The sequence below is a fragment of the Engystomops pustulosus genome, chromosome 6 (assembly GCF_040894005.1).
Source record: "Engystomops pustulosus chromosome 6, aEngPut4.maternal, whole genome shotgun sequence".
NCBI classification, from domain to species: Eukaryota; Metazoa; Chordata; class Amphibia; order Anura; family Leptodactylidae; genus Engystomops; species Engystomops pustulosus.
In genome coordinates this window covers 185,042,515-185,066,977 of record NC_092416.1, presented here as the reverse complement: position 1 = coordinate 185,066,977, position 24,463 = coordinate 185,042,515, and the positions used below count along the sequence as shown (strand labels likewise).

The following is a 24,463-nucleotide window of genomic DNA, read 5'->3' as shown; positions in this document are numbered from 1 at the left end:
GCCCAATCCCGGCTCCTCCACCTCACCCCCTGATACATGATGACATCAATGAGCAGAAGATCCTAGAAGTCACCCACAAGATGATGGAGCTGCTGACTGGAGAGGTGACACTGCTGGGAATGCTGGGACATTATACAGTAACGCTATGAAGGGATCTGGGTGATGACGGGATCATTGTGTGTGTCAGGTTCCTATAAGGTGTCAGGATGTGGCTGTCTATTTCTCCATGGAGGAGTGGGAGTATTTAGAAGGACACAAAGATGTGTACAAGGACGTCATGATGGAGGACCACCAGCCCCTCACATCAGCAGGTAATAGACAGGACTAAATCCACACGTCCTTACATTAACTGTATGGAAAGAAGGAATTCAGTCTCTGGATGTTTCCTACAGGTAGATCCAGTAAGAGAACATCACCGGAGAGATGTCCCAGTCCTCTTCTTCTACCACAGGATTGTTCAGAGGAGAAATATGTCCCACAGGATCATCAGGTAGATGGAGATAAGACTTCAGGACATCATGATATTGCATCTCCATCGTCTGGTGACGTCTTACAATATTTGTTCCTCAGTTTGTGTATCAGGATGAAGATGTGAAGAATATTACTGCCCCAGAGACATATGTGAGGGGCGATGAGCGATGTAAGGAGGAGATTACTACAGGTAACTGCCCAGGTGAGTAGTAACCACTAGATAAAGCAGAGACGAGTGATAACACAATACAGAACATGGAGACATAGACTAAGAAAAGCTGGAAGGTGGGAGCTATGAGGGTCAGGAATACTGCTCACCAGGACCTCGGAGGAGGAGACTGAGATGTTACATCAGTAATAATACAGAACCTTATGGTAAGCAGGAAAGTCATAGCCACCATGGGCAGACAAGAAATGCTGCATGTACCCGGATTGCTGATATCACACAAATGTCCTGTGATACATCTTCATATTATATAATTATTTATCCTTCACAGATGACAACACCAGGAGCTCAGAGAAACATCTGATATCATCACATGTTACAGCAGGTGATGGTTGTATCACACCAGATACATCTGAAGATCGTGACAATATCCCGGATGCATCCTCGGGCCTTCAGCAAAGTCACACAGGGGAGAAGCCATTTTCTTGTGTAGAATGTGGGAAATGTTTTGCTCGGAAACCAAATCTCGATGGACATTTGAAAATTCACACATTGGAGAAGAAATATCCATGTTCAGATTGTGGGGAATGGTTTTTTGACAAGCCGGCTCTTATTGTACATCTGCAATCTCACACGAGGCTGAAGCCATATTTGTGTGTAGAATGTGGAAAATGTTTTTGTTCAAAAAAAAAACTTTCAAGACATCAGAGGATTCATAAAGCAGAGAAGCCATTTGTATGTTCAGAATGTGGGAAAGGTTATAGTGCTAATTCAGATCTCATACAACATCAGAGAACTCACACTGGAGAGAAGCCATATGCTTGTTTAGAATGTGGGAAATGTTTCACCTGGGAATCAGGTCTTGTTATGCATCAGAGAATTCACACAGGAGAGAAGACATATCCATGCTCCGAGTGTGGGAAACGGTTTATCAAGAGATCAGCTCTTCTAATACACCAGAGAAATCACACAGGAGAGAAACCATATTCATGTTCAGAATGTGGAAAAGGTTTTACTTTGAAAGCAAATTTTGATAAACATCTGCTAATTCACACAGGAGAGAAGCCATTTTCATGTTCAGAATGTGGGAAATGTTTTACCCAGAAAACAAATCTTAAACAACATCTGAGAAGTCACACAGGAGAGAAACCATATTCATGTTCTGAATGTGGGAAATGTTTTAGCAGTAAAACACAGGTTAAAAAACATTTGAAAAGTCACACAGGGGAGAAGCCATTTTCATGTTCAGATTGCGGGAAATGTTTTTCGGAGAAAGGTAATCTTCTTAGACATCAGAAGTCCTTACACAGTGGTAAAGCTAAATCCATATTATGAATCTGGGAAATGTTTTAGACACTAAGTTATATAAAAAAAAAAAAGTTATTTTAGTTTTATTTTAGCCTTCACCAATGACCCTTTTAAGCACGAAATCAAATGATAACAAGCACCTTGTTACTTGTTTTAGCTACAGATCACATTATGTTACACAATCAAAAAAACTTGCCCAGGTCAAGTATGATGTCCTACAAGAAGAAGAGACAGAAATGTGTATTATAAGTCTATATAATAACTGTGAGATCTGAGAACTTGGCACCAATCATCAGCAGACATTTACTTCTAAAATGTATATTTGTGTTTGAGCTGATCTGTAAAGCCTTAAGTGATATTAATTCTGTGTGTGTATAATATGCTGTGTGTGTCTCTCACCTGCTATTTCTGTATATTACACTGTAATGGCGGCTCAGCCATGGGTCCATAGTCGTGTTTAAACCCCGGAACTATACCTTGAGTGTAGATTTTTGCCCTTTTACCTTCCACCAGCTGTGGCACTTCCTTGAGTGGCATCAACTCCACCTCCTGCTCTGACCTGTGTCTGGACTGCTAGTGTCAGGACTTGGGATCAGTGAACCCCCTAGACCGTGGGGGATGACCCTATCCGGCACCTAGGACTGGAATCTAAGTGGCACCCGGTCTTCACCAGAGCCCGCCGCTAAGCAGGATTGTCACAATCCAGGCTCGAGGTTAGTGATAGGGAGGCGGCAGAGATGCAAGGTCTAAGGTCAGGTCCGGGGTCACGACAGGAGCTCAACGGATAATAGGAACAGGAACGAGGAACAAACAACACTGGGAGACTTTCACTAAGGCAATGAGCTCAAAGATCTGGCGTGGAAAGTTGGGAGCAGCCGGCTAAAATAGAAAACACGGAAGTGCCAGCACCAATCACTTCTTAGTCTGAAAATATCTTTGGAGGAGACTTCAGTCCAGGATATTCTCTTCAGGCTCACAGGATCTCTCCTCAGACTCGAACCCCTTATATTCTAGACGGAAGAACCGCTTACCGCTCACGTTCTTCATGTCCAATAGCTCCTTGACCTCATAGATATCAGTGGAGTCAGCCTCAGGAGGAGGAGATAGCTGAGAGAAGCGGTTCAAGATGACGGGTTTCAGGAGGGAGACTTGTAAGGAGTTCAGGATGCACATAGTGGGAGGAAGGCAGAGTTTGTATGCCACTGGATTGGTGCGCTGAATTACCTCAAAGGGAAAAGGAAAGCGAGGACCAAGCTTGTAACTGGGGATTTTCAGCCCCACATAACTGGAGGATAACCACAACTTGTCACCTGGCGAGAAGATGGAGACAGGTGGCAGAGGTAACATCCCAAAGTCTGATTCACCCTTTATACTTGACCATTTGACTGTGGGTAATAGGCAGAAGAAAAGTCTAGATTAACTTGCAGCTGGTTGCACAAGGAACGCCAGAAGTTGTTCAGGAGAGATGATATGCCGAGGGAATCGCTCTTCTCTAATGACATCAGAGGCATGGGAAAGGCCATCAGCTTTGATGTTCTTTTCTGCAGGACCGAAATGAATCAACAGGTTGAAGCGAGAGAAGAACAGCGACCAACGGGCTTGCCTGGGATTCAGGCGTTCAGCTGTCTGGAGATACATAAGGTTCTTGTGGTCTGTATACACACAAACAGGATGGAGAGCTCCCCCCAGTAGATATCACCATTTCTCCAGAGCAAGTTTCATGGCCAACAGTTCTCTGTCTCCAATAGAATAATTTCTCTCAGCAGAGGAAAAAAATTTGGAAAAGAAACCGCACGTGAGGGTTCGGCCCTTAGGGCCTTTCTGGGTGAGGACCGCTCCAGCACGTACGGAGGATGCACCCACTTCAAGATGAATGTCAGGCCTAAATAGAACTGGAGCAGAGGCAAATTCCGACTTCAACCTGGGGGAGAGGGGGAGCCTTTTCAGCCACTGGGGGCCAGGCACTGGGATTGGCACCCTATTTTTTGAGTGCCACTATTGGAGATACCAGAGTAGAAAAATGCGGAATAAACTGCTGATAGTAGTTCCCAAATCCCAGGAATCTCTGTATGGTTCATAGACCCTCTGGGCGTGGCCACTGTAGAACTGCAGATAGTTTAGCAGGATCCATCTGGAGATCAAAATATCCATCACTAGTGTTAAATGCTGTTTTCCATTAGTTTCCCTTGCGGATACGGTTGAGGTTGTAGGCTCTATGAAGGTCCAGCTCAGAAAAAACCTTGGAGCAGCGCAGGCGATTAAAAAAACTCAGTAGTCAAAATCAACGGCAGGGGGTAGCGGTCTTTAACCGTGACCTTATTCATCCCGCTATAATCAATACAAGGGCGGTGGGAGCTGTCTTTCTTGGTCAAGAAAAAGAGACCTGTGCCAGCCAGAGAGGAGGACTTGTGTATGACTCTGCAGGTTCTCTTTAATATACTCGGAAATGGCAGCTGTCTCTGGAACTGAAAGAGGATAGACACGACTTCTAAGAGGAGAGGCACCTGTCAGGCGATCCACAGGGCAATCACATGGATAATGCAGTGGCAAAGTCTCTTTGGCAAAGTCTTGTTTTTTGGAAAAATCATCAGCAAAGTCCCAGTAGCATGCAGGTAGACACTCCAAGGATTTGGAAGTCACAGAGGAAGTTAAGATGGCTAGAAATGCTACCATGCAGCGTGACTAGCATTTTGGTCCCCAACGCAGGAGCTCCCCCGTTTTCCAATTAAGGACTGGAGCGTGGGGTTGTAGCTATGGAAGACCCAGGAGAAGAGATGAGGTGGAGCGTGGCAAAACATAGGACAGTCTTTCCTTGTGAAGAGCTCCAATTTGCAGAGAAATGGGCTCAGTGCGGTACTGGACCGGACAGGATTTGTCCATTGACTAAAGATATGACAAGAGAGGAACCACAGGATTATGATGCTGGGAGACCAGGGAGGCATCCACAAAGTTCCTTGCACAACCAGAGTCCAAAAAGGCTGACACCTGCATAGGAGTGTGGGTTCTGATGCTGAGGAGTACAGGAACTGTTAGGCTTGGAGAAGCTATATTCTTACCTAGGGACGCTTCTCCCAACATTGGGGGCGGACAGGACAAGCCCCAATGAAGTCCTTAGGACTGGCACAGTACAGGCATTCTCCTGACAACTTCTGGAATGTTCCCGGATGGAGAGTCGGGCTTTGTTCACTTGCATAGGCTCTTCTGCAGACAATGTGCCGGTGGCTGAAGCAGCCTTTGGAAGCCAGGAGCCTAGTGAGTTAGATGTCGAAGCAGGGCTTGTGGATGCTCATGATGTAACTACTCGGCATGCTCCATGAACCGCACGTCAATCCGAGTGGCCAGGGTGAGGAGATCACTCAGAGCAACTGGCAGGTTTCAAGTGGCCAATGCATCCTTAATTTGAGGAGACAGTCGCCAGTTAAATGTTGCAGACAGGACCGCATCATTCCATGAGAGCTCGGAAGCCAAGGTACAGAAATGAACAGCATACTCGCCTACGGTCGAGTCTCCTTGACGTAGGTTCAGCAGCGCCGTTCCTGCTGAGAAGGCTCAAACAGGTTCCTCAAACACGGACCGAAATTCCACCAGAAATGCAGTATTTGTAGCCGTGACTGGATCGCCTCTGTCCCATAGAGGAGTAGCCCAGGCCAGAGCTTTCCCGGAGAGGAGACTGAGGATGAATGCCACTGTGGAGCATTCTGTGACAAACTTGGAAGGCATCAGTTCTATGTTTGGCGTTGGTTAAACTGCTGGTAGACAAGCCAGGTTAGCAGAAGTAGTCGCAGGAGCTGTTGCTGGAGTAGTCGCTGGAGCCTGACGCAGGTGCTGAGTAGCAAGCAGCTGTTGCAGAATGGCGGTAACTTGGCCAAGAAGCTCTCCTTGTGAAGCAATCTCCTTGTGACTGCTGGGCTACAACGCTGGTAAAATCAGCCAGTATCGGAAGTGGCGCCTTGGCAGGGTCCATGGCCAGATCTTACTGTCAGGACTCGGGGTCAGTGAACCCCCTGCACCACCGTGGGAGATGACCCTAGCTGGCACCTGGGACCGGAATCTAAATGGCACCCGGTCTTCAGCAGAGCCCGCCACAAAGCAGGATGCGTGGTGCCACCAGGATGTTCCACAGGTGCGACTAGCCCACAATGGCAGCCAAGGTCGAAGTACAGAGTCACAATCCAGGCTCAAGGTCAGTGACACGCAAGCAGTCAGGGCAGGCAGCAAAGATGCAAAGTCTAAGGTCAGGTCTGGGGTCATGACAGGAGATCAACGGAGAATAGGAACGGGAAAGAGGAACAAACAACGCTGGGAGACTTTCACTAAGGCAATGAGTTGAAAGATCTGGCGGGGAATGTTGGGAACTTTTGATATGTTGTAGGGCATGTAATTTTAAGCCCTTTTGCAATTGGATTAGTTACCCAAATCTTGCTCCTTCCTCTTGTATTCTGCAGCCTTCCCCCTGTTGTTAGTGACACCTTAGATTGCTGTTGCTAGGCACATTCTGAGCTGCTGACTACGGAGGGAGAATGAGACACGCCCCCCTCTCCCTGCTCACAGCTGATTACCTCATAGCTCAGTACTCCAGCACTCAGTAACTGTGCTGACAGGAGCTCTAACTAATGTAATAACCAAACACCTACACTTATCTCTCCCTCAGCACAAGGTGCAGATCAATCACAATCCCCCCTCACCTCACACTCCACAGCAGGAAATGGCAGGGGAGACTTTGCAAGCCTTCCAGCTGTCCCCTCATGTGCTGTGCTGAAGTTTTACTTAGGTAGATAGATAGGATATACATAAATACATAGATCGATATGACTAGATAATAGATAGATATGGGATAAATAGATATGATATAGTGTGATTGGTCAGCAGCGTGTGCTTGTGATGAGGTGACAGGAGTCACGTCCCGCCCCTCCATTTTGCTGTTTGTAGTATTTTGAGAGCTGGAAACCACAGTGTCTATGGGCCAAAAAAGGTACTAAATGAGGACCGAGAGGCAAAATACTTTGAGGAATAATTCCCAGGGATACCTGGAGCAGAATTATGTTTTTTAGTTTTTTTTGCTCAGAATGACAGTTACACTATAACTATCTTTAGCCCAGCATGTAAGGTCTGAAACATTGGTGCAGCATTGTGCCCCCACCTAAACTTTAAGGTTGCCAGCCTGTCAGCTCTTTAAGATGAGATAACAAAACTCTCCCTCTCATCTACGCTACAAACTCTAAAACAGCATACATAAACTTTTCACTCTAAGATTTCTCTCAACAGAAATCTGAAATCGATGGAAATATACACCTTTGCCGGCTTTTATTTCAGACATCTATCAAGATTCTTCAGGGGTGTTCAGCTACTACAAAAACCAGTTGTTTTCTACAACTATTATCTTCAACCAGCCATTATGGCTGCCAACAGTGTAGTTATAGGCAATTAACTTCAGGGACTTGAAAAAATCACATTCTCCACGTTATTGCACCAGGGCTCAGACAAAAGTAAACTGTTCTAAGTTGTCCACCGCTGAAGGATGATTGTGTCATCTCTAACCACCAGGTACAGGGTTGTGACTAGTGACATGGTGTGGGGAGAAACTGGGGGCACCTGAATCCACCCCTCTGCTGATATGGAGTTTAAGAGGGTGCTGGTCTGTTTCCTAGACGCCATATTTTTTTCATTTTTTACAGGGAGGAAAATACATAGGGGCACATTTACTAAGGGTCCTTCAGACGCGATCGGATTGTGGCGCCGGCTTTCATGCGACACAAGCCGTGGCCGTCAGACAACCCGACTGATTCGGACAAACCTCTGAATCTAACTTTAAAAATTGTGTCGTAAGACACGCACTTACATGCACCGGTAGAAGATGGTGCACTCCGGCGGACCTCAGCGGGGGAAGCGACACATGCATGAAATTGGACGCACGATCTTAGTGAATCACGGCAGCTCTGAATCCTCGTCGGACATTCCAGATCGGCTGTGTCAATGGGACGGGTAAGTTAATGTGCCCCATAAAATCTCTTTTTCTCAAATTCTCTCCACATCAAAAACTTTGAAATGTCCCTTATCACCCGTCTCTCTCTTCCACGGGCCCTCTGAAGGATTACTGTCACTATGTCCTGGTACATCAAACCCAGAGCCTATAAGTGTCTGTTGAAAATCTAATCAGCTTTCTCACTTGTACATTCAAGGGATCATCTGATATATCCAAAGCCTTTAAAACTTACTAGTTCTTTCTTTTCACCACAATGCTACCAGTCCTTATGTTCCATTATGTCAACTTTGCACTTTTCCATCAGTCCTAATTAACTCTCAACAACCAACTGTCTACTTACATCAAGCCAACATTCTGTCTTCTGTCCCTTCATGTGAGAAACAATCTGAGTCCCTTGTCCGCAGCACACTTGAATCAATTTACTCTGTTCATTACCTGTGTCTAAAACTACAATACCGTTACAGGGATGCATCCCCAAAGACTCAGCAGATGCTGACACCTCGATTTATTGAACAAGAAACAAAGAAACTATATACCAGAGATTTTCTCACAAAGGACGCTACACCAGGTGACTACCTGACTAGACTGACTCTATGCCAAGTCACTGTCTTTCAGACTCTGATTAAAACATGTTGAAGTCCTTCACTAGTTCTCACAGTCACAATCCAACAAGGGAGTGGAAAGCAGACCTGGCCAGGGCAGGTCTCTCACAATCTATGGGCAAAACCAGTCCCAAAAAAACACTATCCCAGACACTATGATAATCTGACAATCACCAACAGAATACCTCCCACTCTAGCACTGCAGACATGTAAGGGCTACTCCTTCCCGTCTCACAGCTTCAGCTAACATCACAGATTGTCTGACTGTCCGTTACTGTCTAATCACCTTACAAGTGGTCCTTTGCCACAATTAGGGAGAAAATATCAAGGACACTTGAGCTTGTAGCACTCTCTCCTATTCAACAGGTACAGCTTTTATTTGGACAACTGGAAGGTCCAGCTGCTGAGGAAGTACATTCCTGGCTATCTGCAGACAAAACCAAAGTATAACAGACTTTGTTTCTATGAGTGACGACAGAAACCAGGTGAGACCCTTAGAGACTATACTTTGGCCCTCCAAACTGCTTTTAGTGGCCTGCGCCAAGTGGATTCCCTAGCCATGTATTCATGAGGGGGCGGGATTAGGGGCGGTGACTGTCTGCCATTTCTGTACCTCGCCTTGGCCACTACTGCGAGCAAGTAGTGCCTGTGGAGCGACCTGGTGGTATCCAGCCGCAGCAAGTCCAACCCACTTCGCGGCGGGCTCTGGTGAATACTGGGTGCCAAATAGACTCCTCTCCCAGGTGTTGGCTTATGTCATCACTTGTGGTGAATTCGTGGATCCACCACCACCGACCCTGACAGTAAGATCTGTCAAGGTACCTCTGCCTGAAGAAGCTGACCTCGGCACCATCGTGGCTCTGCAGACCCAGCAGATTACCAGCAGCTTAACCAGCTCACTGCCATGATGCAGCAGCTCTTAGCCGCCCAGCAGCAGCGAGCAGTCCCTGCTGCACCTCCCACTACAGCTGCTTCCACACTGCATTTGTCTATACCATCCAAATATGGCGGAGACGCCAAGTCATGCAGTGAACGCAGAAATACTCATAAATGTTGCAGGGAAGCTTTCTCAATGGCGTAGGCACAAAGATCCGGCAGGGTTTGCAGGAAGAGGCAGGCTTATATAGAATTAGTGGAGATGACTAGCACCAATTAATGGCGTGCTGGCCCTTTAAATATAGAGAAGCCGGCATGCGCGTCCTAGGAGACGGTCCACGTCCTCCATCATGTTGGGTCTACCATGGTTGCAGCTCCATGCACCCATTCTTAACTGGAGGATGGGGAGATCCTTCGGTGGTGTCCTGATTGCCAGTCTCGATGTGTAGAGATACCACATCCAGTGCCAAACTTGGTTTCTTCTGTGGCTCCCAAGCCCCTGGAGGATCTTCCCATCTGCTATAAGGACTTTTTTGACGTCTTCTCGAAGAAGCAAGCCGAGACGTTGCCGCCTCACTGTCCCTACAACTGTCCTGTGGATATGCTGCCGGGTATGTCCCCCTCACTCTCAATTCCAGAAACCACAGCCATGTCGGACTATATCAAAGAATACCTGCAGAGGGGATTCACAAGTAGTCCCGGTGCAGGTTTTCTCGTTGTGATCAAAATGGACGGGTCACTCCATCCATGTATTGACTACCGCGGTCTTAACAAGGTCACAGTTAAGAAGTTAGCCCTTGCCGTTGATCATGGAGCTGTTTGACCGACTTCGTGGGGCCAAGATCTTCTCCAAATTGGAGCTATGTGGGGTCTTCAACTAATCCGGATCCGCAAGGGTGATGAATGGAAGACAGCGTTTAATACTCGTGATTGGCATTTTAAGTACTTAGTGATGCCTTTTGGAGTCTGTAATGCTCCCGAAGTCTTCCAGAAATTCCTCAATGTGTAGTGGTCTACCTAGACGACATCTTGGTGTTTTCTCCAGACCTCGAGACCCACCAGTCTCACGTACGGCACGTTCTTGGCTGCCTACGGACTAATTGTCTCTGCATCAAGCTAGAGAAGTGTCTATTTCACCAGCATACCCTTCCTGTTCTCGGTTACATTATCTCAAACAAAGGTCTCCAGATGGATCCTGCTAAATTTTCTGCAGTGGCAGCGTCCAGAAGGTCTACGTACCATCCAGAGGTTCCTAGGTTTTGAAAATTACTACCCACACTTCTCTACTCTGGTGTCTCCTATCGTGGCGCTCACCAAGAAGGGCACCAAACCCCGCCAACTGGCCCTTAGTGGCTGAAGAGGCCTGCTCAAGGTTGAAGTCCTCCTGTTCTTGCTAGGCCTGATACGGAAAAGCCCTTTCATCTAGAGATGGATGCATCTTCCGTAGGTGCTGGAGCGGTGCTCACCCAGAAAGGGGCCAAGGGTCGGACACTTACCTGCAGCTTCTTTTCCAAGACTTTTTCTCCCGCAGAGAGAAATTATTCTATTGGAGGGAGCTCACATGTGGCCTGCGTGTATACGGAGCATAAGAATCTCTTGTATCTCCAGACAGCCAAGCCCATTGATCCACTTTCATCCTGCAGAGAAGAATTTCAAGGCAGATGCTCTCTCTTGTGAATCTGATGTTAGTGGGGAAGAATCGACTCCTCAGCATATCATCTCTCCTGAACGATTGGTTGTGGCCGCTCCAGTGGACCTCCGGCAGCTCCCACCGGGCAAGACGTATGTCCAACCTGCCCTTCGAAATCTTGACTTGGGGACATTGCTCTCGTGTGGCTGGGCACCCTGGGGTGCAGCGCTCTGTAGCCCTCATTTCCCGTTACTATTGGTGGCCAGATCTGGTCAAAGACTTGCAGGATTTTGTGGGTTCCTGCACTTCCTGTGCTCGTAATAAGCCATCATGCCTCAAACCCGCTGGTCTCCTGATGCCGTTGCCGATACCCAGCTGCCAGTGGACTCACGTGGCCATGGACTTTGTCACAGACCTTCCATCTTCCACTGGAAATACCGTCATCTGGGTGGTAACCAACCGGTTCTCTAAGATGTCCCATTTTTTCCCGCTACCAGGTCTGCCACCTGCTCCTTGCCTCGCCAGCCTGTTCTTCACCCACATCTTTCGGCTGCATGGACTTCCATTGCACATCTGGCACCTCGCCTGCTGCCACGGGCTATTCGCACCTGTGGAATGACCTGGTATTACCCTGCCGCAGCAAGACCATCCCACTTTGCGCCAGGCTCTGGTGAAGACCAGGTGCCACTTAGACTCCGGTCCCAGGTGTCGAATAGTACCACCTCCTGCGGTGGTCCAGAGGATCCATGCATCCAGAATCCTGATCACGCAGATCAGGAATCGGCATCTGGAGTCCTGGTTCTTGGGAGAAGCGTCCCTAGGTGAGAATAAAGCTTTTCCACGACTGAACATACCTGTCCTACTTAGCTCTGGAAGTTTAGTGCTTCTGCCCTCCTGCATTCTGGTTCTGCAGGAAACTTTGTGGATGCTGACCTGGTCTGCCAGCATCATATTCCTGTGATCCATCTCAGTGGGCAGATCCTCTGTAATCCGGTCCGATACCACACTGAGCCCCTGTGCCTGAAAGTTGGGGAGTTGCACAAGGAAAGACTGTCGTTTTATGTGCTACCTCGGCCTATGTCCTCCGTTCTACTCGGCCTTCTGTGATTGCAACGTCACGCTCCTGTGCTCAACTGGCAGATTGGAGAAGTTCTTAGTTGGGGACCGGAATGCCCATCACGCTATCTGGTGGCACTTCATCCTCTTTCCACCATGTCTTCTCTGGTGTTCTCCAAGCTTCTGGTGGGTCTCCCCGTTTCTTATATGGACTTTGCTGATGTCCTCTCAGAGAAGCAAGCAAAGACGCTGCCACCGCACCGTTCCTACAACTGCACTATAGAACTGTTGCTGGGTACATCTATTCCACGCTGTCGGGTGTACCCACTTTCTGTGCCTGAAACAGTAGCTATGTCAACCTATGTGAAGGAGAATCTGCAGAAGGAGTTCATACTGTCAGGATCGGAGGAAATGGATCCTCTGTACCACCGCGGACGAGGATGTAAGCTGACACCTGGGACGGGAGTCCCGTTTTTAACCAAAGCCTGCCGCAAAGCAGTTTGGTACTACCAGGTTGTTCCACAGGTGCAACTTTGTCCATGGTGGCGGCCAAGGCGTAGTACATAAACGTAAGGAAAACTCGTGGTGGGGGACAGGCAGGAAGTTGATATAGGCAGCACAGGATCAGAGTCGGGGACGTAGTGGTAGTTTGGGACAGGAAGCGCGGAATCGGTGTCAGGAACAGAATCGAGATCACAATGGGAAATCAGGATAATCTGGAACAGGTAGGAGGAGTGAAATGAAACCGCAAAAACGATAAAGGGCTGTGACAGGAAGCGGTTAAAGGGGAGATCCTTCTCCTTTTTAATTTGTGTTTCTAAATGCCAGTGTTCAGGAGATGTATAAATACGTTTGAAGTTGACCACTGTCATGACGTAAAAGAACATCCTTGCGGCAATCTGCCACAGTAAAAGCTGCCATATATTTACGTGGAGCGCTACAGGTTAAACCCTGTGGAGGTTCCCATAGATATTACCATTTTTTCTATGAGAACAGTTGCATCAATAGCTCATGGTCTATTATCCCAGTCTTCATAACACAACTGAAAGTATGCAGGAAATGTCCCTATGGTAACAGTATTTTTCCAGTGTTCACTTCAATGTTGCATAAATATAACATATGGCCAAATAGTAAAAAAAATATTGCATAGCCTCTTTTCTCCTCCTACCATTTAATCTTTGGCGCGCAGCTCCTCGTAGCTCCGGGATGCGCAGAGCACCGGGGACTCGGACGCCGGGGGACTCCTCGTAGCTGCACGCCGAAGATTAAATGGTAGGAAGAGAAAAGAGGCTACTATAGCCGCGATGTGTAGCCTCATGTCCGGCTACTCCACGCCCCAGTAGCCGCTTAAAAAAAATTTACATATCCCAGGATTAAAGTTTTCTAAAAGATAGCCGGGACGTCAGGATTAGCCCAAAAAAGGGCTATCCTCACGTCCCATTCATCCACCTACCACCCGATCTACCTTTATAGGTAGAATCGTGGTGGTAGGTTCCATTTAAAGGGTTGAAAAACTTCATAAAAGTTGTTTTACATACGTTGAGGGGTGAGGTTTCTATAATTTAAATTTATAGGGTGTTACTATTATTTAGGCCTCTCAAACTCACTTGAAAGCTGAGCAGGTCCCTCAAACACAAGAAGACAATTTCAAAATCAACAATCAACAATTTGAAAAATAACCAAGTCATTAAGGGTTAAAGACCCCTCTATTACCATAGAGGAAGCTAATTGATAGAACACCCTAGAAAGGAGAAAAAGTTGGTACAGTATTAGGTGCACATATGTTACGTATATGATACAAATAGTGTCTTGTTGACACATTGTCAGGATACAGCAGGAAGGTGAAGATGCGTTAACCATCTAGAGATGAACAACATCTTCCACTCATCACCTCTTCTCACTTGTATAAGATTAAAGGAAGATCTATCCTGGTCACAACAGAAATCTGAACTTTAGCAACATGTCCTGGAGAGTGACTCCTCCCACACATGTGACTAATCACATGACTATGACATAATCACAGGTCCTATTGCATCCCCAGCAGTGAAGCCAGAAGCTTGACTCCTCCCACACATAGGGATGATCACATGATTATGACATCATCTCAGGTCCTTTCTGCTCTCACATATTTATGCTGCACAGCTCTGCAGGTGGAGGTAGGTGTGTAGTCACTGGGACATTTATTGTTAAAGTTTTCCATGTGTCCTCTATTCACAAGATAGAGAATAACTGGTTAATCCTTGAGGGTGCAACTGCTGGCACTGACCGCTCACAAGAATTTTTGGGGTGCCAGCAGGGGTGACCCTAAACTTTCTGGAGGTAGCTGAGCATTATTCTCAGCAAAATACACTTGAATTGTTGGGGGTCCTATTTTATTGAATGGGGAAGGGGTCCCAGCAGTCTGACCCTCACAGGTTAGGGAATAACTTTGAGGGAACTTTAATATTGGGGGGCTGAAACAAGATGACAACTTTCTGACCTGGAGTGACCTCCTGACCGGTATTCACCTTCTGAGGTCAGAGTTCGTAATAAGTTTTAGGTCACAGATTATGTCCGCTCATTAGTAAGGCTGGGTGTCATTCGCAACCCGAAGCGAATCCAGCCCTGCGTAGCCGCCCACTAGGCAAGAACATGAAAGCTCTGTATGTAATTCGCTGCTTCTGTCATAGACATAGGAGGAGGATGAATGCAGGAACAGGAGCTGTCTTGCTCTAGGCTTTCTACACCAATCTTCAATGACATCATGGAGTGTAGACTGTTTATAAATTATCCATCCTTTGTTGCCTAAATTTATTTTGTAATGGAATCATTAACAGTTGCCAGATTTTGTGGCAAATGGGGCTGTAACCAGGGCGAATACAAGGTCAGGTGGATCAGAATGAAGGGGGATGTGTGTGCTCCTCCCATCTCCATAGAAAACTGAGCGGCCATGAACCTCCCAGCTCGGTCATGGTGCAGTGAAACACCATGTGACTTGGTGCCATAGATCTCTATGGGGGCCTTGATCCAGTCAAAAAAGATCCATCTCAAACATGGCAAAACTGCCTCCAAATAAATTAATATACAAAATAATTACAGAGAAATCAGTAACTGTTGGAATATGCAAAATTATGTTGCGACAATGTAAGGATCTCTGTGGAGAAAATGAGAGCAGATTCAGGACTTTTGGAGAACATTCAAATGTCTTGAAATGGCTCTTGAGTACATGTGTTTTAAGAACAGGAACAGATTATGAGAATTTCGTGGGTGAAGGTCTTTTTCTCTATAAAATTCAGTGGGTCGTTTGGGTGGCCATGGGCCCCCTAGAAGCCTTGACTATGGGCTACCGCCCAAACCGCCTACATTATAATCCACTACTGCACGTATTGACTCTACACCACAGTAGGATTGGCCAAGACGGTAGTGGAGGTGGTATGGGGATGGGTTTTGTGTTTGTGTATATAAAATTGTATATAGAGAATAGTTCCTTTCGTACCCTCTAAATGTACACTTCCTTTTAGTTCTTCGTGAGGCAGCCATCCAGCACCAGCTAATGGGTGCCAGCGGCTGCCTCCTGTTGATTCCATCGACGCACTGAAAGTGGCAGGTTAATGCACTTCAGCACCTCTTATGGACCCAAGAGGACCAAATTTGTAGCTTGAAATCTTCAGCTGGACGTACCTAGAAGACAGCCACACTTTATCACCTGGGGAGAAGACTGAAGGGGACCTGGGTTTCTTGTCAGCCTGGGTTTTGGTGCAGGCGGATGCCAGTAGTAGAGATTGATGCGTTTGCTCCCAGATGGACTTCGTCAGATGGAGATTTTGAACCGAATCTTCCACCACAGGAACAACAGAACGAACAGACAGTGGGAAAGGTTGGCATGGATGTTGTCCATAGATAATTAAGTAGGGGGAGGCCCTGTCAGAATAAGAGTCCAGAGAATTGTATGAGAATTCCGCCCAATATAAGAGGTTAGACCAATTGTCTTGTCGAGTGGAAACAAAGTGCCGTAGATAGCAGCACAAAGTGTGGTTGACCCTCCCACTTGCTTGTTAGACTGTGGATGATAAGCCGAGGGGAAGTCCAGCTAAACTTGCAGTTGGCTGCAAAACGAATGCCATAACTTGGAAACAGAATTGACACCTCGGTCTGCAATGATAAGCTAAGGAAGTCCATGAAGCTGGAAGATGTGGAGGAAGATCAGATTGGCAAGATGAGGAGCTGATGGCAGACATGGCAAAGGAACGAAGTGGGACATCTTAGAGAACTGATCAGTGACCATCCAGGTGACGGTATTACCGGAAGATGGTGGAAGATCCGTAAGTCCATAGCCACGTGAGTCCATGGGCAGTTATCGGCAGTAGCAGGAGCAGGCCTGCTGGATTGGGACGTGATGAATTATTTTGGGCACAGGAAGTTTAGGAACTCAAAAATCTCATACATCCTTGATCAGACCTGGCCACCAGTAGAAACGAGAGATGAGAAACAGATTGTTGCACCCCAGGGTGCCCAGCCACGTGAGATCAATGTCCCTAAGTTAATATCCTCTTCCGAGGAGCAGGTTGGACGATATGTCGAGGATCCAGTTCTTCCCCAATTACATCAGAGGCACAAGAGACGGCATCAGCCTTAACATTCTTCTCAGCTGGACGAAAATGGATCAGGAAATTAAAACAAGAGAAGACAAGCGAGCCTGCTGTGGGTTGAGACGCTGAGCAGTCTGGAGATGTAGGAGGTTCTGGTGGTGTGCATAGTTACAGACTGGATGGCAAGCTCCTTCCAAAAGATAATGCCACTCCTCTAAGGCAAGCTTTATGGCCAAAAGATCCCCTATGGAGTATTTCCTCTCTGAGAAGGCTGAGAAGATTTTGAAGAAGAAACTGCTAGTGAGAGTTGCCTTTCTGGGTGAGAACAGCTCCAGCTCCTACCAAGGAAGCGTCAACCTCTAGCAGGAACGGTTTCTCCGTATCAGGCTGTGTAAGAACAGGTGCAGAGGAAAAAGTAGACTTCAACTTGGCGAATGCTTTTTCAGTTGCCTGAGGCCAGAGTTTAGGATCGGTGTTCTTCTTTGTCAGTGTCACAATGGGAGACAAGAGACTCTTTTGGTGGAATTAGGTGATTGGCCTTAGACGCCTGAGAGCTTGCTTTACATGGGCCTGATGGGACTTGAGGTCCATGGAGAACACCAGGATATCGTCTAGATATACCATGACACAGGTATAAAGCAAACAAGCAAATGTCATTGACAAAATCCTGCCATGTCCATATGGCATGACAAGGTACTCAAAGTGCCCGTCACGAGCATTGAAGGCGGTCTTCCATACATCACCTTCACAAATGCGGATGAGTTTATACGCCCCATGTAGGTCTTATTTGGTGAAGACGTTGGCGTTGCTAATGCGGCAAAGAGTTCCATGATCAGAGTTAGTGGGTAGCAATTCTTCACCGTAATCTTGTTAGGGCTGCGATAGTCAATACACGGATGGAGTGAACCATCCTTCTTGTCCACGAAGAAGAATCCAGCACGAGCAGGGGAAGAGGACTTGTGAATGAAACCCTTTAGCAGATTCTCCTTCACATAGGCTGACATCGCTGCGGTTTCAGGCACAGACAATGGGTACATCCAACCTCATGGAGGAGATGAGCCCGGCAGCAGCTCTATAGGACGGTGCGGCAGCAGTGTCTCTGCTTGCTTCTCTGAGAAGACATCAGTAAAGTCCATATAAGAAGCTGGGAGGTCCACTAGTGGCTTAGAGGACTAAGAAGAAGACATAGTAGCTACAGGATGGAGTCTCAGGAGATATCGAGACTGATATTCTGGTCCCCAACAAAAAATTTTTCCCAGTCTGCAAGTTGAGCACCGGTGCTAGATGCTGTAACCACGGAAGACCCAAAAGCACGGAGGACGTAGACCAGGAGAGCACATAAAATGACAATCTCTCCTTTTGCAACGCCCCAACTTGCAGACATAGAGGCTCGGTGTGGTACCGGACCGAATCACAGAGTATCTGCCCACTGGCGGACAAGATGACCAGGGCAGCATCCACGAAGTTTCCTGCAGAGCCGGAATCCAGGAAGGCAGAAACTTGAAATTAGTTACCTGTCCCAGAGCTGAGTAGAACAGGTATATTCAGGCGTGGAGAAGCTTTGCCGGTCATTTCTGTCCCAGAGGAAAGTGACCCAGAGCTTTCCCCGAAAGAAGACTGACCATGAAGGCCACCTTAGACCATTCCGTGGCGAACTGCGAAGGCATCAATTCAATGTGAAAGGAGCACTGTCTGATGAAACCACGACACAACTTGACGTCTGTCATACTTGGGCAACATGGATAATCGCAGTCTAGGTTCTGCAGTAGGTAGGGTTGCCGCAGTAGCGGGAGGTGACGCAGGAACCAGATGCAGCTGCTGGGTAGCCAACAATTGCTGCAAGACGGTGGTTAGCTGTCCTAGTTTCTGGCCCTGCATGACAATTTGTTGGGACTACTTGGCCGCAATGGTGGAGAAATCAGCCAATTCAGGTTGCGGAACCTTGGCGGGATCCATGGCTGGACCCACTGAAGCACCACAAGCAATAACGGGAGTATAAATGGCACCCGGTTTTCACCAGAGCCCATCACAAAGCGGGTTGGACTTGCTGCGGCTGGATATCTCCAGCTTGCTCCACAGGCACGACTTTGCTCGCAGTGGTGGCCGAGGCGAGGTGCAAAATTGTAAGGCAGAGACGGAGTCGTGGACAAGCAGGTGAGGACAAGCAGCACGGGATCAGAGTCGGGGATATAGTGAAAGGTCAAGACAGGCAGCAAAGGATCAAAGTCAGGAACGTAGCAGGAGATCACAATGGAAATCAAACAGGCAGAAGGGAACAGATTTCTCACAGGAATAGAGCACAAAGATCAGGCGGGGTTTGCAGGAAATGGCTGGCTATTTATTATTCCAGGGACCAGGCTGCCGTGGCCGTGCTTGTGGTTAGAGGGGTGCATTTGAGCTCTTTAGAGCTGTAGACACTGTCTCTCAGGACAGCGGGTATAAAGTTGGCGTGCCTAATGGCGCTAGCCCTGGCAGCAAGAACGATGGAGTAAGCATTGATCCATATTAACGAACCGTGGTTGTCACAGACACCGGGAGGTTTCCATGTGATCCTTAAAGGCAGAACACAAACATCACACATAGACTAAAGTCTAGCATAGATGGACTTAATTGAGGATACTCTAGACCCAGACTTATGCATAGTCCTTGCAATGAAGAAATATCTAGAACTGACAAAGCCCTCAAGGGGAAGTATTACAGAACTGTTTATCACATCTAGAACCCCCGATTAGCAGATCATCTCCGAACACTATTAGGGGTTAGGTTCTTGAAGCAATGTCTAAGGCTGGTATAGACACCAACATCTTCAGAGCACATTCAGTAAGGTGATGTGCAACCAAGGCACAAGCAAAAAAGATACCATTGGACATGGTACTGACAGCAGCTAGATGGTCATCCAAACATACATTTGTAAAGTATTATTGAAGATCTTCCGAACGGGAAAGACTGGATTTTATGAGAGCCACTACCAGGTGACCAGGTGTGTGCTAATCTGGTTGGTTGCCTCCCGAAGAACAAAGCTCAGTTTACAAGAATCTACGATCTGCAAACTGCATTTGTTCTAGGGATAGAAGGTAAGAGTTCTCCTTACGGAGAGTCACTTTCACTTTCAGTGCGCCAACGGAATCAACAGGAGACAGCCGCTTGCACACATTAGCTGTTGCTGGGTGGCTGACCTATTCCCTAGAACAAATGCAGTTTGAGATTATAGATTCCTGCACACTGAGCTGTCTCTGTCCCTTACACTCAACCAAAACATTAGAACTAATGGTGAATATAGTTTATATATGCATAAATATTATTGCACAGTCTTTTGCTTTGCTACTATTGTCTCTGTCCCTTAGTTTATCTTTTATGTATATTTCCCTGTATTGTATCCTTAATAAATTCCCTTTCAAAGATCCAATAATTATTGTTAATTTAATATTAACTAGTGCCTCAAAGCCAAGTAGTAATGTTCACATTTAGAAAGTATTATTTATATTGGAGTTTGTCAAATTAACTATTAGCTCATTTTCTTTGCATTTAGGATCAGACAATGAACAGAGACACGGACAAGATGGAGAGAATCTTCCAGCTCACCCTAGAGATTCTCTTCTATATTACTGGAGAGGTGAGAGATTGTGATGAGGTCACATGACATCATTATCTATGGGAATAACAGATGATAGGACTGGAGAGGTGAGAGATTCTGGAAATGTATGGAGGGAGATTTATCACTGTGTCTCTCCATAACCAGGATTACACAGTAGTGAAGAAGACCTCTAGTGGGCGCTGTCAGGCCCCTGTGTATGAAGGACGGGGGAGAACCCTGAGCCCAATCCCGGCTCCTCCACCTCACCCCCTGATACATGATGACATCAATGAGCAGAAGATCCTAGAAGTCACCCACAAGATGATGGAGCTGCTGACTGGAGAGGTGACACTGCTGGGAATGCTGGGACATTATACAGTAACGCTATGAAGGGATCTGGGTGATGACGGGATCATTGTGTGTTTCAGGTTCCTATAAGGTGTCAGGATGTGGCTGTCTATTTCTCCATGGAGGAGTGGGAGTATTTAGAAGGACACAAAGATGTGTACAAGGACGTCATGATGGAGGACCACCAGCCCCTCACATCAGCAGGTAATAGACAGGACTAAATCCACACGTCCTTTCATTATCTGTATGGAAAGAAGGAATTCAGTCTCTGGATGTTTCCTACAGGTAGATCCAGTAAGAGAACATCACCGGAGAGATGTCCCAGTCCTCTTCTTCTACCACAGGATTGTTCAGAGGAGAAATATGTCCCACAGGATCATCAGGTAGATGGAGATAAGACTTCATGACATCTTCTCTGATCTGTGGAAGTTTTTTAGAGCCATAGAAAATTTTATAAAATTGTCTTATTATAATATCCCATCTCCATCGTCTGGGGACTTCATAAGTGATTTCTCTCTCAGTTTTTGTATCAGGATGAAGATATAAAGAACATTACTGTCCCAGAGACATATGTGAGGGGCGATGAGCGATGTAAGGAGGAGATTCCTACAGGTAACTGCGCAGGTGAGTAGTAACCACTAGATAAAGCAGAGACGAGTGATAACACAATACAGAACATGGAGACATAGGGGGTCATTTACTAAGGGCCGGAATCGCTATTTGTCGTCGGGTTTTCCGAATATTACCGATTTGCACCATTTTTCCCTGAATTGCCCCAGGTTTTTGGCGCATGCGATCGGATTGTGGCGCACCGGCGCCGGCATGCATGCGACGGAAATCAGGGGGAATGGACGTCAGAAAACCCAACGGATTCGGAAAAACCGCCGTATTTTTTAAAAAAAATGTGTCGCTTGACACGCGCTTACTTGCACCCAGCATAGGATGATGAACTCCGGCGGACTTCAGCGCAGCAGCGACACCTGGTGGACATGGGGTGCACTACCTTAGTGAGTCGCCGGAAGGCCTGAATCCTCAACGGAAAATGCGCCGCCGGAGCACGACAGGACCGGGTAAGTAAATGTGCCCCATAGACTAAGAAAAGCTGGAAGGTGGGAGCTATGAGGGTCAGGAATACTGCTCACCAGGACCTCGGAGGAGGAGACTGAGATGTTACATCAGTAATAATACAGAACCTTATGGTAAGCAGGAAAGTCATAGCCACCATGGGCAGACAAGAAATGCTGCATGTACCCGGATTGCTGATATCACACAAATGTCCTGTGATACATCTTCAGAGTTTTCTTACCACAACCAATGATAAGGTTATATTTTACAATCTGTTTTATCCTTCACAGATGACAACACCAGGAGCTCAGAGGAACATCTGATATCATCACATGTTACAGCAGGTGATGGTTGTATCACACCAGATCCATCTGAAGATCATGACAATATCCCAGATGCCTCCTCAGACCTTCAGCAAAGTCACAAAGGGGAGAAGCCATTTTCTTGTGTAGAATGTGGGAAATGTTTTGCTTGGAAACCAAATCTTGATCGACATTTGAAAATTCACACATTGGAGAAGAAATATCCATGTTCTGATTGTGGGGAATGGTTTCTTGACAAGCCGGCTCTCATTGTACATCTGCAATCTCACACGTGGCAGAAGCCATATTTGTGTGTAGAATGTGGAAGATGTTTAAGTTCAAAAGAAGATCTTGTAAGACATCAGAGGATTCATAAAGCAGAGAAGCCATTTTTATGTTCAGAATGTGGAAAAGGTTTTAGTGCCAATTCAGATCTCAGAAAACATCAGAGAACTCACACTGGAGAGAAGCCATATGCTTGTTTAGAATGTGGGAAATGTTTCACCTGGGAATCAGCTCTTGTTATGCATCAGAGAATTCACACAGGAGAGAAGCCATATCTATGCTCCGAGTGTGGGAAACGGTTTATCAAGAGATCAGCTCTGGTATCACACCAGAAGAGTCACACAGGAGAGAAACAATATCTATGCTCCGAGTGTGGGAAAGGGTTTATGAAAAGATCAGCTCTTGTATCACACCAGAAATGTCACACAGGGGAGAAACCATATGTATGCTCTGAGTGTGGGAAACAATTTATCAAGAGAGCAGCTCTGGAAGCACACCAGAGAAACCACACCGGAGAGAAACCATATTCATGTTCCGAATGTGGAAAAGGTTTTACTTTGAAACAAAATCTAGATAAACATCTGCTAATTCACACGGGGGAGAAGCCATTTTCATGTTCAGAATGTGGGAAATGTTTTAACCAGAAATCAAATCTTAAACAACATCTGATAATTCACACAGGGGAGAAACCGTATTCATGTTCCGAATGTGGGAAATGTTTAAGCAGTAAAGCACAGGTAGCAAAACATCGGAGAAGTCACACAGGGGAGAAGCCATTTTCATGTTCAGAATGTGGGAAATGTTTTTCTGGGAAAAGTAACCTTGTTAGACACCAGAAGTCCTTACACAGCGGTAAAGCTAAATCCATGTTATGATTCTGGGAAATGTTTTAGACATCGAGTTATTTTAAGTTTTATTTTAGCCTTTACCGTAATAAATAATTTAATGGAAAACATTTTTTGAATGTAATCTTTTTTTAAAACTTAATGAGAACTAGAAAGGATTTAGTTTTGGTGAAGCTTTATTTTTGGATTACACTTTTAAGCACGAAATCAAATGATAACAAGCTCCTCGGTGTGCCCCAGGTTAAGATTTGTCGGCATATTGGATGTAGAATCGGACAATGATCTCCACCCATCGCTGAGACTGCGACACATGTGGCCGGATCACATTGGGGCAGATTTACTTACCCGGTCCATTCGCGATCCAGCGGCGCGTTCTCTGCGGTGGATTCGGGTCCGGCCGGGATTCACTAAGGTAGTTCCTCCCACGTCCACCAGGTGGCGCTGCTGCGCTGAAGTTCCCAGAGGCCCGCCGGAATGCACTGAAGTTCACCGGCCTATTCCTAGTGAAGGTAAGCGCGAGTCCCGCGACACTTTTTTTTTTTAAATTGGCGGTTTTTCCGAATCCGTTGGGTTTTTGTTCGGCCACGCCCCCCCCCAATTTCCGTCGCGTGCATGCCAGCGCCGATGCGCCACAATCCGATCGCGTGCGCCAAAATCCCGGGGCAATTCAGGGAAAATCGGCGCAAATCGGAAATATTCGGGTAACACGTCGGGAAAACGCGAATCGGGCCCTTAGTAAATGACCCCCATTATGTTACACAATCTAAAGACTTGTGGCCAGTCTGGTGTCATACAAGAAGAAGAGATAGAAATGTATATAATAAGTTGTATATATATATATATATATATATAATAATTGTGAGAACTTGTTACCAATCACCAGCAGACGTTTACTTCTAAAATGTATATTTGTGTTTGAGCCGATCTGTAAAGCCTTAAGTGATATTATTCTGTCTGTCTCTCACCTGATGTCTCTGTATATTACGTTGTGATGGCGGCTCGGCGGGCGTGTGACTCTTCCTCTGGTGTTTGCCCTTTCTATGTGACTCCGGATCTTTCTGTATCATTAGCAGTGCTGTCATTATATTGACATTGTACCTTTTTCTACATATGATTTTATCAGCATGGCATAGACTGAAGTTTTGTTGTTTGGTCCCAACCGTTCGCTGGGGACATGATTCATTTTAGTTTTCAGAGTGTCTTAAGGGGTGCAGGAGGAACTGTTATGACGACACAAACTCGTTAGCACATTTGAAGAATGCTAAGCTCGTTGCCCTTGATCGGAGAAGGAAGGCTCGCCATTCAACGAAAGCAATACCACATCCAGGGTCTGGGAGGGAGAACAACAACGCTGATGCTCTTTCCCAAAACCCTGTAAGATTAC

General features: G+C 46.5%; 1 protein-coding gene across 1 annotated transcript; it reads left to right on the top strand.

The window, feature by feature from the left end:
- Positions 1-555: 555 nt before the first annotated feature.
- On the top strand, positions 556-23,493 carry LOC140066032 (uncharacterized; the record flags this gene model as incomplete). Its single annotated transcript, XM_072113596.1, has 4 exons — positions 556-673; positions 969-1,969; positions 21,104-21,206; positions 21,938-23,493. Coding segments are annotated over 4 exons (2,394 nt in total), but the record flags the coding sequence as incomplete, so codon positions are not given.
- Between the last annotated feature and the right edge of the window lie 970 nt (positions 23,494-24,463).